Here is a 14367-nt window from a genome sequence, read left to right as displayed (position 1 = left end):
TTGAACATAGTTCTTTCGCGAATCAACAGTGTCAGTACGTCACTGTACTGTCATCCATGTGACATCAGTTGAAACATTTCTGTTTGTCTTTGTAAAAAAAAGAAATTCACAACTAGTTTACCATTATAGCTTAATAATATCGGGTTTCTTTTTTTCATTTCTATTTCTGATCTCCCGGAAGATGTACATGTTTGCTGTGATCAGCAATAATGATTTGTAGATTAGTGCATTGTTGAATAATGACATTTAAACGTGTGAATAAAAATATTTCACTTGGTTTTACATCATTCGTTTGTTGTTATGTCAGTGAGACATGATTGAGAGAGTTTCTTTTCCATTGCTACACTGCTCACGTATAGTGAAACAAGAGAGGGAAAGGGATGATTTCTATTTGCTGCCCGATCTTCTGCACCGTTTCACGTATCAGTAGCATTATCCCCACACTGCTCATTCCCAGATCCCCACACACAGCCACTCATGGGTCCGTCTGCCACAGTCTCAGTGCCGGCAGTCCACAGGCACTATCGACGTGATGTCACCTGAAAACAAAACAAAGAAATATTCGCAGATGTTGAGTCATTTCAGTGGTGTCATGATTCAACATATGCAGGACACCACCTAATAACAAAGTCCCCTTCTGATGACAACAACAGTCACGCCGGACTGAGTGACCATCCCCTCCAGAGTGAAGACCGTCCCTCCAGCAACAGTCTCCCCGTGAATTAGCCGACACCAAAGACCTTGACAACAGAGCATGAAATTGGAGGGGGGTGAAATCTGAAGTCATCATAAGAGCAAAACATGAAATGCAATATATTCTAGAAAACAAGTTCTCTATCCATGATGAATAAGGACGAAGATAAGGGCAATGCTGCTCTGGATGGTTACATGACAAAGCTGTACTCTAGGTTTTCTCTAACGACGTATCATAGCTTCAGACGGGCCCAAGAGACACAGGGTGCAGAAAGGATTAGTGTGAGAGTCAGACAGAATTGTATAAAGATACAGTGTGTGTGTGTGTGTGTGTGTGTGTGTGTGTGTGTGTGTGTGTGTGTGTGTGTGTGTGTGTGTGTGTGTGTGTGTGTGTGTGTGTGTGTGTGTGTGTGTGTGTGTGTGTGTGTGTGTGTGTGAAACAGGAAGACGAGAAACAGGCAGTCAGTCAAACGACAGAAGAGTAAGTGTATTCTTATCAACCAGAGCCATTTTCAGCAGAGAAAGAATGTCTGAGATATTGTATCACCATTACTTCATTATCACAGCAAACGCACACAAACACAAACTCTCTCTCCTTCACACACACACACACACACACACACACACACACACACACACACACACACACGGCAACCAATGTGTGCATGCTTTTTTTTGACAATGGAAGCTATTCTGAACTGAACTCAGTCATACTTTCATTGCACAGACTGCAGTATTTTGTTTCTTTGCCATCCAGTCAGTTTGTGGGCAACAGTCACATTTGAAGGATGGATCAGGTCAGTGTTCTCTTTTGTGCTCTCTCTCTCTCTCTCGTTTTTTATTCTTGAAAAATTGATTTTGTACATGCATTTTTCTTCCCCCCCCCCCACCCCCCGAGGGCTGGATGTAAATTAAAAACAAAAAAACAATTGTGCTTATTCCCTTACCCTTGTGAAATCTACTTTCATTCATTCGTTCATTCTCTCCTTCTCTCTCGTTCTCGCTCTCTCCCTGTCTCTCTGCCTCACTGTCATCCACTTCCAAAGGTAGCCTTTTCCCTTGAAAAAAATAGACAAAAACAAAAATGACAATGCTTGCGATAGATTGTGTGATTTTACTGGGGAGGCTACGAGCGAATATATTCACAGTCAAAATAAGATACAAATCGAAGACACTATGATGGAAAAGCTTAACCGGAAATGGAAAGAGGGGGTGGACGGAAGTCTTTCTGACGTCTGCAAGAGGCCATTGTTACACTAGTTCATTCATGACTAACGTTCACTCTAATTCCACCTGGAATTTATCAAAGCATAGGGATACCAATACATATTGCTACAGTACTCGAATAAAACACTCACATATGCACGCAAATAAATTTGCTTCCGCAACAATACACAGGAACATGGACACATGAAAATACAATTCCATTTACACACATAGTTACCACATAGTTACATCATGTACTAAATAAGAGAGAGAGAGAAGGGAAGGATCGGGAATCCTGGTGGTCCTGCTGGAAGGATCAGGAATCCTGGTGGTCCTGGTGTAAGGATCGGGAATCCTGGTGGTCCTGCTGGAAGGATCAGGAATCCTGGTGGTCCTGGTGTAAGGATCGGGAATCCTGGTGGTCCTGGGGTAAGGATCGGGAATCCTGATGTAGAGAGAGAGAGGAGGAGAGGACAGACAGAGACAGAGAGACACAGAGAGAGACAGACAGAGATAGACACACACACACACACACACACACACACACACACACACACAAATATGAAGTCTCTCTCTTCGTCGGGTCTGGGACCGGTGTTGTGGTAGCTGTGGGAGAGGTCAGATGTCGATTGTGTATAGTGTGTCATGTTCAACAAGGCAGCCTTGAAACAGTTTGGAGATATTACTGTTTAAGTTAGGTTTGTTTGGATTTTTCCTGTGTATTATATCGTCCAAATATAACTGACGCTGTCAGAATAAAGGGAGAGCACTGGGCGTATAGGCGTTTTTTTTATTTAAAAAAATAATTACTCCATGTGATTGTTGATATTGACACACAGTGTACACGTATGTTCCATGCTGTTGCAGATGAGTCCAGCATGCCAGCGGTACCTCATCAGGAACCTTCTACAGCTAGATGGTTCAGACACCACAACTGAAAGACCATCAACAGACTTTCAAGCACCTGCAGGCAACCGGTGTGAATCTCAGAATCAACTGCCAGTTTACAACCAACACACAGCTCAAAACATCTATCATGCTCCAGAGGTAAAAGGTCAAGTGACTGCAGTGAACTATGATGCAGCTGATTGCAACAGTGATGTCAGCGTTATTAACTTTGTTACAGCTTTGGACAACAGTCACAGAGCCAGAGACAACAATAGTGATATGACTGGAACTTGCCATGAGACAGCTGAAGCCAGATATAGAACAGCTGAAAGCATTGATGCTGTAACTGTACACAACAGTGATGCACCTGGAGACAGCTGTGATACCATTAGAGAGAACTGTGACACAGCTGGGAATAAACAAAACACAGCAAGCCACTACTTTGGTGACATACATACCATCATGACTGACATTCAAGACAACTCCATGGAAAATGAAATTGGAAACAGTGCTGACTCAATCCAAGACAACATTGAAGCTGTGATAATCAACAAGCCAGACAACACAGACTTTTCGAAGGACAATGAAAAATGTGCTGGCACAAATACAGACCAACTTGATAAACTGGTTGACAACACAGATATATCCCAAGATGGTGTAACTGGAGATAGTGATGCCACAAACAGAGATGTTTTCAACATGAAGGTTGACTCACAAATCAGTTACCATGATCACTGTGCAAATGAAAACAGAATTGACGCCAGTGCTGTTGTAATTGGAAACATTGTTGAAAAAAATACAGAACATTGTGATGGGGATGCCAATCAAGATACTCCCCAAACTGCCGAGCTCAGTCACGACACAACAACACAGAAACACAGTAATGTTGGAAGCAATCAAAGAACTCAACAACATAATCACTCTAAAGAGAAGGGTGACACAGATAGACGTGTTGTAACCAATGCAGCAGAAAAACGGCACGTCTGCTTGTACTGTGAGAAAGCGTTCAGAAAGAAGAGTACTTTAAACTCACACATTTTAACCCACACGGGAGAAAAACCTCATGTCTGCACAAAATGTGGAAAAGCATTCAGACAAAAGGGTGATTTAAACTATCACATTTTAACTCACACTGGAGAAAATCCTTATGTCTGCACAAAATGTGGAAAAGCATATAGAAAAAAGGGTCATTTAAACTCTCACATTTTAACCCACACTGGAGAAAAACCTCATGTCTGCACAAAATGTGGAAAAGCATTCAGACAAAAGGGTCATTTAAACTATCACATTTTAACCCACACTGGAGAAAAACCTCATGTCTGCACAAAATGTGGAAAAGCATTCAGACAAAAGAGTGATTTAAACTATCACATTTTAACTCACACTGGAGAAAAACCTCATGTGTGCACAAAATGTGGAAAAGCGTATAGAAAAAAGGGTCATTTAAACTCTCACATTTTAACCCACACTGGAGAAAAATCTCATGTCTGCACAAAATGTGGAAAAGCATTCAGACAGAAGGGTGATTTAAACTATCACATTTTAACCCACACCGGAGAAAAACCGCATGTGTGCACAAAATGTGGAAAAGCATTCAGATTGAAGAATGATTTAAACGTTCATAGTTTAACCCATACTGGAGAAAAGCCTCATTCGTGTGCACAGTGTGGAAAACGGTTTGCAGACAGGTAAATTTTCGCCGCCATCTGTTCAGTCACACAAAATGATAAAGACAAAAATCGAGGTCTACAAAAGGTATTTAGAGAAAGCCGTGCCTTCAAATGATTTGTGTGTCTTTGGTGCCGTGAGAATTGAAAGGTGGATAAATATCACAGATTATTGGATTGCATCTCATATATAGGATAATGGCAAGATTCATTTAACGGAATCCGTGTTGTATTTTTGCTTATGAAGCGTGTGATATCAAACAAGAAATTCTTAATCTTATTCTTCTCCGTTTTCTTCTTCTTCTCTCTTTTTTTTCCTCATTCCGTTACTCCCCAAAATTACAATAGTCAGGTAATTCAAAGATTAACACATTTCGCGATGTATCCTGTAAATAAGATGTCATTTGTGTCGTGCGTAGCTCCAAAGTATTCTATTGTGGTTTTTTTAAAGATTGACTGTGCAATTCAATTTTGTAATTCAATTTATTCCAGCTTTCCGCAACTTTTAATGTGAATTCTCGGTGTGAAGCAGTTTAATATGTTTTTGTCAATGAGCGATATAACAGATTTTAGCCCAGCACATGAACTGAAAGATCAAGACACATATGAATGTGTACACTCGTTTTCTGCCTGTTAGTCCGCCCGTCAGTCTTCCTCTGTGTTCATTTATCCCTCGCTCTTTCTCTCTATCTCTGACCATGTCTCTCCCTTGCACACACACACACACACACACACACACACACACACACACACACACACACACACACACACACACACACACACATTAACGTCTTTCTCCTCCTTCACATATTTGATTTTCAGCTGTATTTCACCACAATATCCCAAATGACGTAAAGATATATGTATTCATATCTGCTCATGCCCTGTCACAGGAACTCCCATTTAAAAAAAATTATCAGTTCTCAATGGAATCAAAATTACGATGGAAACATGTGAAAGAACACGAAACCTGTCCTCACATGAAAAGCGATACATATTGGTTTTCCTCTACATAACCAAGGAGTAGATGCTGTGTTTAGCATCCTGTCTTATAAAGTAGCAAAAACATTGTTTTGGAATTATATTCAGAAAATGTTATTCTTCAATTCTGGTATGTCACATGCGATCTTAAAAATATTTTCTGTGTTTCCTCAAGTGAGCAGACCATGACCTCATGTGTTGATTCGAAATTTGGTACTGAATGCTTTATTAGTTTATTTAGATTGGACGCTTAATTATTTCGTGATATTTATTGATTTGTTGTTTACATTTCATTTAGAGATGCGTTTTACTAAGAAGGGAAAAGCTACATGAAGAGCGAAAGCACACAAACATCAATGTCTTCTATGTGCATAAATAATACAGTCAGCAACACAACGCATGTCGGAGACATTTCACACAGGAACAACAGGAGATGGTGCGTTTTCTGACTAATCATTCAAACCAGTTGACAACCAGAGACATCCTCACCACTAATCATAGAGGTAATATGCATATTTGTAAACTGTATGCTTTGTAAATATTGTCTCTTACTGTATCATCTTTTTCGATTATCCATGTTCTGTAAGTTAGATATTCACACGGGAATTTTATGTTTCTGACTTTTTGTGGTGTTGCATGTATTGATCAGTACTTTGTCATCTCCTGGAAACTGGAACTGAACCTGTGTATGACTGATTTTATCCTGTCGTCACAGTTACCTTTTATAATTTTTTTGTCATTCCATAACATATCAATTTTCACAAATCGTATCATTATAATGAACTGTGCTCTGCTACATTTTTTGTAAAGGATTGACCAAGTGTAAAAGAGTGTTGTACCTCACTGCATAAGCGGCAGTTTTTTTGTTTGTTTTTTTATCATACGTTTAATGGTGCATTCAATCTGGAGTGTTGTACGTGTGTATTGTGAATATTTTATGTAAATTTATGGACTGAATACATGGTTGGTTCGTGACAAAGTAATCATATCGATAAAAAGGTAACTGAGAAAATGTTCTTCCTATTTCTTGCCATTCCTTGACATATCAATTTTTACAAATTGTATTATTATAATGAACTGTGCACTGGTTTATTTTTTTAATTTTTGTCCATGGTTGACTAAGTATAAGAGAGTGTTGTACATCACTGCATAAGTGGCGGGGAGTAATTTATGTGTGTGTTGCATATAGTTTCGGACAGTTTATGGGCTGAATACATGGCTGATGCCTGATATGTCAAAAGTATCAATAAAACGTCACTGACAACATGTTATTCCCGTTTCTTCCTCAGTTTTACTACTTTTGTTGTGAACAGTAACAATAGAGGGGAAATGGGAGGTTAATGTGAGTGTTGCAGAAAGTGGAATTCAGAGAGGCGTGGAGACAGAGAACTGCTGCAAGTGTGAGAACTTTGTCTGGAAGAGAGAGAGAGACAGAGAGAAACAGACAGACAGACAGACACAGACAAAGAGACAGAGACAGAGAGGCAGAGACATTGACAGTGTGTGTAAGTGTATTATATGAGAATAAATGAGAGCAAATCAAACGGTTCCCTGGGGGATTGACACATCATCATTTCACTGGTATTTACCCCCACTTCCATCCATCCCCCCTCCACCCCCCCCCCACACACACACACACATGCTCACACGACAAGACAGACAAGACAGGGCACATGCACATCAACCAAAGTGCTTGTTTTTCACAAACAATCTACAACAATGGTGCACGTGCATACATATCACCGCAAGGACGCACGCATGCACACACACACACACACACACACACACACACACACACACACACACACACACACACACACACACACACACACACACACACACACACACACACAGGAGCCTTCGCCCATTCACGTGGTATTCATGGCCACTGCTCTGTGCTCACTTAATGCCAACACTGAGAACAAATACGAATTGAACTCAAACTCAGTCATGATTTCTGTTTGAAGACTGTAGTGTATCTCCACCACAGAATCAGTTTCTGGGCTTTGGGCTTGCATGAAGGATGGACCAGGTAGTTCTCTGTGTGTCTGTCTTTCTGTCTGTCTGTCTCTGTCTATCTGTCTGTCTGTCTCTGTCACTCTGTCTGCCTGTCTGTCTGTCTGTCTCTCTCACTTTCTTTCTCTCACACACACACACACACACACACACACACACACACACACACACACACACACACACACACACATATATATATATATATATATATATATATGTCTGTTTCTTATTCTGTTTCTTGTTGCCTCTCCATGTCTGTCTGCCTGTGTGTCTCTCTTCGTGTGTGCGTGACTATGTCTGTATCTCTATTTTGTGAATATTTTTACTTCATTTCTTTTTGCCCTGAGGTCAACGTAGAAAAAAACAACATATGTATCCTTATTCCACTTCCCACATTAAAAAAACGTTCGTTTGTTCGCTCAGTCTCTCTCTCTCTCTCTCTCTCTCTCTCTCTCTCTCTCTCTCTCTCTCTCTCTCTCTCTCTCTCTCTCTCTCTCTCTCAGACATAGTTCTGACACATACAGCATTTCTCATCGGTCTATCAACCGGCTTTTAATGACTCATGTTCTCTTTACATGGTACTGTATTTTTTTATGTTTAGCCATCTTTTCGTAGTAAAGCCATAGCACTTCATAACCAGAGCTCTCTATCTTTCATCCACTCTCTGTCTCTCTGTCTCAGTCTCTCTGTCTCTGTCTCTCTCAGTCTCCCAGTCTGTCTGTCTGTCTGTCTGTCTCTCTCTCTCTCTCTCTCTCTCTCTCTCTCTCTGTCTCTCTTCCAAATTCAGATCGTCATTCTTGAAATTCACATTTGGAGGAAATCAACTTAATAAGCATTATAAGGATAGCTTGAAAAAATGTGGGGGGTACGAAAACGAAATTCAAGTACTGGCAATATGTCTACAATGGGGGTTCAGGCACCAGCAGGTTTGCACATATGTTGACCTGGGAGATCGGAAAATCAAGGAGCCGTTACCGAGATACAAACATGGGACCCTCAGATTGAAAGTCCAACGCTTTAACCACTCAGCTATTTCGCCTGAATAGAAAGGCTTATACCAAAAATGGGACATTACGATGTGATTGCGTCTTTCTTGAGGAGAATACAGAGAAGGTACGTAAAATGTCATATCAGCTTACTCTGTCAAATGCATCATTGTGATCCACTTCTTGAATATATATCCATTTCTGTGTTTTCTTTCAGAACATTTCCGTCTTCAGCAGGTCCACCATTCTGACACTACACAATCTGAGCGTATTTGTAGCATTATGTTGCTCTGTATATTAATCAAGAATGCGTTAGTGATATATGAGACAGAGAAAGACAGACAGGTTACACATCATTGAAACCCATTACTGAAAATGAACTACATGTGTGCAACACTGACGTACGGCTCTTTTGGTGTGGTGCTGTGGATTTATTGTTCCACCAATGAATGATGAAATCCAGAGGTACAGCTGTAACACTTAAACGTGAATGTATACTTCATCATAAGGAATGCAATATGAGTTCAGTCCAGATATTGTATATTATCTTCATGGCAGCACTTCTTCAACACCTTCACTTTCATCTTTCTTGTCTTCTTCTGGCAGAAAACACACATCGCAGTACTCCTCGGTACACTTTTCTTTCTGTCCATAGAAAATAGTGCATTGGTGGGTTGAGCCAAAAAGGTGAACTTACAATATTTAGAGTAAGGAAGTCAATGTTGGTGGAATCGTTTGAAAATGCATTATGATTCTTTCTTGTTATATATCTTTCACTTTAATTTCTTCAGCTTAGTAGATGTGCTCTCCAGTATCCGAACCGTTCTAGTCATTGATCTTTGACTTTGAGTTTCTTCAGCTTAGTAGATGTGCTATCCTGTTGCCGTACACATGATTGATATTTAGTGAGGACATATTTGTTTGCATTTGTAAACCTATGTTTGTACGCTCCATCTACGATCTCATTGACCCACTTCGCACACCCACACACCTACCCTTATGTCTGGCGCTGGCTATCCCACCCTTTTAATTTCCGGCCCTTGGCAAATTTTCATTATTTGCTTACTCTTTCTCTCATATATATATATATATATATATATATATATATATATATATATATGCATATCTCTGTGTGTGTGTGTGTGTGTGTGTGTGTGTGTGTGTATTCCTTTTTCTCTCACTCTCTCATTTTTATACTTTCAGCATCAGTATATTTGCAGTCTGAATTGAATGTTAAAAACCAATTTGTTTTTTTGTTTGTTTTTTTGTTTTGTTTTGTTTTGTTTTTGTTTTTTGTTTTGTTTTTTTAGTTGGTGGAGATGTAGCATGTGATTCTTCATTAGATAAGGTTACAAAGAGAGCCTTAATGACTTTGAATAAAAAGTGGTTAAAACATATTTGAATGAAGTCTTTATTGCAAATGTGATCGGAGTTTCGTGTTGTTGCAGATGAGTCGTGCTTGCCTGCGTTTCAACATTAGAAACCTCCTACAGTTAAACAGCACAGAAACAAGTGCATGCACACAAACCACTACAGACGGTTCGTCGTCAGACGTTCAAAGGCTGGCAGATAACCATGGTGAAGCTCACAACAACTGTCATACACCCAGAGAAAAAGGCGAAGTGACTGCAGAGTACTATGGTGAAACTGAAGGCAGAAATGACGTCAGTGGGAACAACTTTGGAACAGCTCTGGACAACAGTGACAGGGCCACAGACAACAAGAATGATACAACTGGGGCGTGCCATGAGACAGCTGAAGCCAGGTACACTACAGCTGCAGGTATCAACGTTTTAACTGTACACGTCAGTGATAAACATGAAGACAGCTATGATACCACTGGACAGAGAAAAGAAATATAAGAAAATCCAAGCATCCTGTGTTGGGTCTTTCCAACCAAAAGCCATTATCTTGCGTGACCTGTGGGAAGAAAATTAAATTGGAAACCTCTTATATGTCAATGTATTCAGGGCAACAGGCAAATGTCTGCACACAATGCAGACAATCATTCAACGCAGGGAGTGTAGCCACAAGCACAGACCTTCCCATCGTCACGGACACTCAAAACACTTCCCGTGATCATCGTGCAACTGAAAACAGTATTGACACCCATGCAGAACACCTTGATAAAATGCCTGTCAATCAAAACAGGTGCCTGGAACATGATGTAAATAGAAATACAGACCATTGTGAGAGGGATGCCAATCAGGACAATTCCAGAAGTGCCGAGCTTGGTCAGGAAACTACTGAACGCAGCCATAATCATTCCGCGCACAGTCAAGGAACTGTCGAACATAACCACACAAAAGAGAAGCAACACGTGTGTACCACTTGTGGTGAAACATTCAGCTATAAAAGCGCACTAAACCGCCATTTGGCTATTCACTCTGAGGAGAGAAAATTCTCGTGCATGCAATGTGGAAAGGCATTCAAAAGGAAAGACAACCTTAACGCACATTTGATGTCTCACTCTGAGGAGAGAAAATTCTCGTGCATGGAGTGTGGAAAGGCATTCAAAAGGAAAGAGGTCCTAAACAGCCATTTGGCTGTTCACTCTGAGAGAAAATTCTCGTGCATGGATTGTGGAAAGGCATTCAAAAGGAAATCCGATTTAACTAAGCATGAGATAAGTCACTTAGGCAAAAAGCCACACGTTTGCACGTACTGTGAACAAACATTCACACGAAAGACTAATCTAAAAAGACACATTACTACCCATCTAAAACAACCACCACACACGTGCACACTCTGTGGGGAAAACTTTGCAAACAGGCCAAGTTTTCAAAGTCACCTCTCTGCTCATGCAAAGCAAATCAAAGAAACCTCACCGTCTCTGTAATGTGCGGAAAACCTGCTTTATCACTGTGTGTGTGTTGGGGGGGGGGGGGAAATGTGTGTGTGTGTGTGTGAATAGAATAGGATAGAATGCTTTACATTTTAATCTGAATTGTCACATTGTATGTGTGTGTGTGTGTGTGTGTGTGTGTGTGTGTGTGTGTGTGTGTGTGTGTGTGTGTGTGTGTGTGTGAATAGAACAGAATAGAATAGAATTGGATAGAATGCTTTACATTTTCATCTCAAATGGTCTAATTCCTTTTTTTATGTGAAGTGGTCTAGTAGGATGTTTCTTATTCCCCATCTCTCCCTTACACACACACACACACACACACACACACACACACACACACACACACACACACACACACACACAAACACACACACACATTGTATGGGCAAATGGCCTGATAATTAAACTGTCCTACGTCGTGCGCCTCACACACACACACACACACACACACACACACACACACACACACACACACACATGTGCATGGGCATGTGTGTGCGTGTGTGTACTTGGGTACGTGCGTGTGAGCGTGCGCAGGTTTGGAGGGGATTGTGTGAGTTATTTCTCGATCAATGTTGATAATAAAGAGTATAACAGTAGTTCTCTTCATTGGTGTCCATATCTCTGTGGTCAGCATGTGTTATGAACGAAAAACTGCTCTTCATCTGTTTTTCTTTCTGTCTTTCTTTTTTCCTTCCTTTCATATCCCCTCTAAATGACCTGTTTATTACATCTACATTTGACATGTCAAAGTAACGTGGGGATTGACTTTTCAAAAGCTCTGTCATTCAATGAAATACTATTTGTGGCACTCAAAATGAAGGGAAATTATGGATCTTGGGAAGATTACCTTTGCAATTCCAACAGATAATGAATGGTCCATCTTTCCACATGTATATGTGAAGTGGTCTAATAGGATGATTCTCATTCCCTATCTCTCCATCACACACACACACACACGCGCGCGCGCGCGCGCGCGCCTGCCTACGCAACGTTGACTTAAACACAGTGGCAACTTATATGAACGAGAATGGTCTGTAAATATCAACGAAAATACACGCTTGATGCTTTATGATAATGGATCAAGTCCAGCAACATTGCCTTCCTTTAGAATTTATTATAACACCCTGGAATATAAAAAAAAGTTAAATTCCTTGAAGTGCACTTTACACGAAATTAACTTGGAATCATTGTATCGATTACATTTTAACAAAGGCCAGGAAAACATTCAATAGTATGCAAACAACCATGAAGCCAGGACCTATTCACTCCACGACACCTTTGCACATCAACGTGTTCGGTCAAAACTTGTATATGCACAAGATGTATATTTCAATGCACCGAAATATTTATTATAAAAAAAATCGAAGCATTGACCGCAGAGCATATAAGCTGGCACTTGGTTTACCAGTCCATGCTGCGGGTGTATTGCCATTAGAGGATCAAAGGGAACTTGCTTGCAGTTCATTTATCTTGAGAGGTTTCACATAAAAAATATACAGAAACTGAATGGTTTCATGGGAAAATATTACCAAAATGATTTTCATAAGAGGCAAATTATTTCTCTGATCTGCAGAGGGAAACTGGATTTTTTAAGACCTAGTATTTTGGTAATGTTTCTTGCATCTGTGGTGCTCACATAACAGCCGATCATATGCTTACTTGCCATATGTTAAAGTCTCACATCCCTGACCTGAAGTCATCTTCAGTATTGACAATCTTCAGCAGTCCACTGCTAATGTATGACTTTTTAAAATCCTTATTAAATAGTCCAGTTGGTTCGCTGTTATGGTTGATACTATTTCATTAGAAGGATGTTATATTGTCATAGTTCTCTTTTTTTTAAACAAAACTTCAATCAATCATTTTCTATATGTAACACACACACACACACACACACACACACACACACACAAATGGGCGTTCGCCAACCCATCTGAGCAGTAATTCATGGCCACTTCATGCCAACACTGAAAGCAATGAACTGTACTCATGATTTCCGTTTTCAGACTACAGTCCTTTGTGTCTCTGCAGTGTAATCAGATTCTGGGCTTGGGTCACGCTGCAAGGATGGATCAGGTAAGTATTTCTCTCTTTTGTAGGACTTGGATGAGAGATGTTCCTGCTTTTTTTTCTTGTGTTTTTTTTTTCAGCAACACAGTCAAAACATCCTACTGGACAACTTCGCATAAAAAAATTGAATTAGACCACTTCAGATAAAAATGTAAAGCATTCTATCCAGTTCTATTCTATTCTATTCACACACACACACACACACACACACACACACACACACACACACACACACACACACACACACACACACACACATAATGCGACACTTCAGATCAAAATGTAAAGCATTCTATCCTATTCTGTTCTATTCACACACACACACACACACACACACACACACACACCCATCCACCACCACCACCACCACCACCACCACCCCAACCCCCCCCACCCCCCCACCCCCCACACACACACACAGTGATGAAGCAGGTTTTTCCGCATATTACAGAGATTGTGAGGTTTCTTTAATTTGCTTTGCATGAGCAGAGAGGTGACGTTGAAAACTTGGCCTGTCTGCAAAGTTTTCCCCACAGATTGTACACGTGTGTGGTGGTGGTTCTAGATGGGTAAAAATGTGGTGTTGTTTTTTAGACTACACTTCCGTGTGAATGATTTTTCACAGATCCTGCAGACATTTGGCCTTTCTCCTTCATGGGCTGAAATGTGTGATTTTAAATCTTCCTTCTGTGTGAATCATTTTTCACAGTACTTGCAGACGTGTGGCTTTTTGCCTGAGTGAATTATCTCATGCTGACTTAAAACGGATTTCCTTTTGAATGCCTTTCCACACTCCATGCACAAGAATTTTCTCTCCTCAGAGTGAACCACCAAATGCTTGTTTAGGTCGTCTTTCCTTTTAAATGCCTTTCCACACTCCATGCACGAGAATTTTCTCTCTTCAGAGGGAACAGCAAATGCCTGTTTAGTCTGCTTTTATATCTGAATGTTTCTCCACAAGTGGTACACACGTGTTGCTTCTCTTTTGTGTGGTTATGTTCGACAGTTC

At 40.4% G+C, this 14367-nt stretch overlaps 1 protein-coding gene across 1 annotated transcript; it reads left to right on the top strand.

The window, feature by feature from the left end:
* Positions 1-843: 843 nt before the first annotated feature.
* Positions 844-13477, top strand: LOC143275769 (uncharacterized). The gene is made up of 6 exons (XM_076580049.1): positions 844-981; positions 2767-2878; positions 3755-4475; positions 10047-10202; positions 13295-13364; positions 13439-13477. The coding sequence occupies exons 1-6, from the start codon at positions 844-846 to the stop codon at positions 13475-13477; spliced, it is 1236 nt and encodes a 411-aa protein (XP_076436164.1).
* The last annotated feature ends 890 nt before the right edge of the window (positions 13478-14367 follow it).

Source organism: Babylonia areolata, chromosome 31 (genome assembly GCF_041734735.1).
Source record: "Babylonia areolata isolate BAREFJ2019XMU chromosome 31, ASM4173473v1, whole genome shotgun sequence".
NCBI classification, from domain to species: Eukaryota; Metazoa; Mollusca; class Gastropoda; order Neogastropoda; family Buccinidae; genus Babylonia; species Babylonia areolata.
The sequence above is the reverse complement of the archived record's forward strand: the minus strand, read 5'-3'. Positions and strand labels throughout refer to the sequence as shown.

Coding starts and splice junctions, on each gene's coding strand:
- LOC143275769 (XM_076580049.1), top strand. CDS start 844: ATGAATAAGGACGAAGATAAGGGCAATGCTGCTCTGGATGGTTACATG. Junction 10,203..13,294: donor CATGAGACAGCTGAAGCCAG/GTACACTACAGC, acceptor TTCCGTTTTCAG/ACTACAGTCCTTTGTGTCTC. Junction 13,365..13,438: donor ACGCTGCAAGGATGGATCAG/GTAAGTATTTCT, acceptor TTTTTTTTTCAG/CAACACAGTCAAAACATCCT.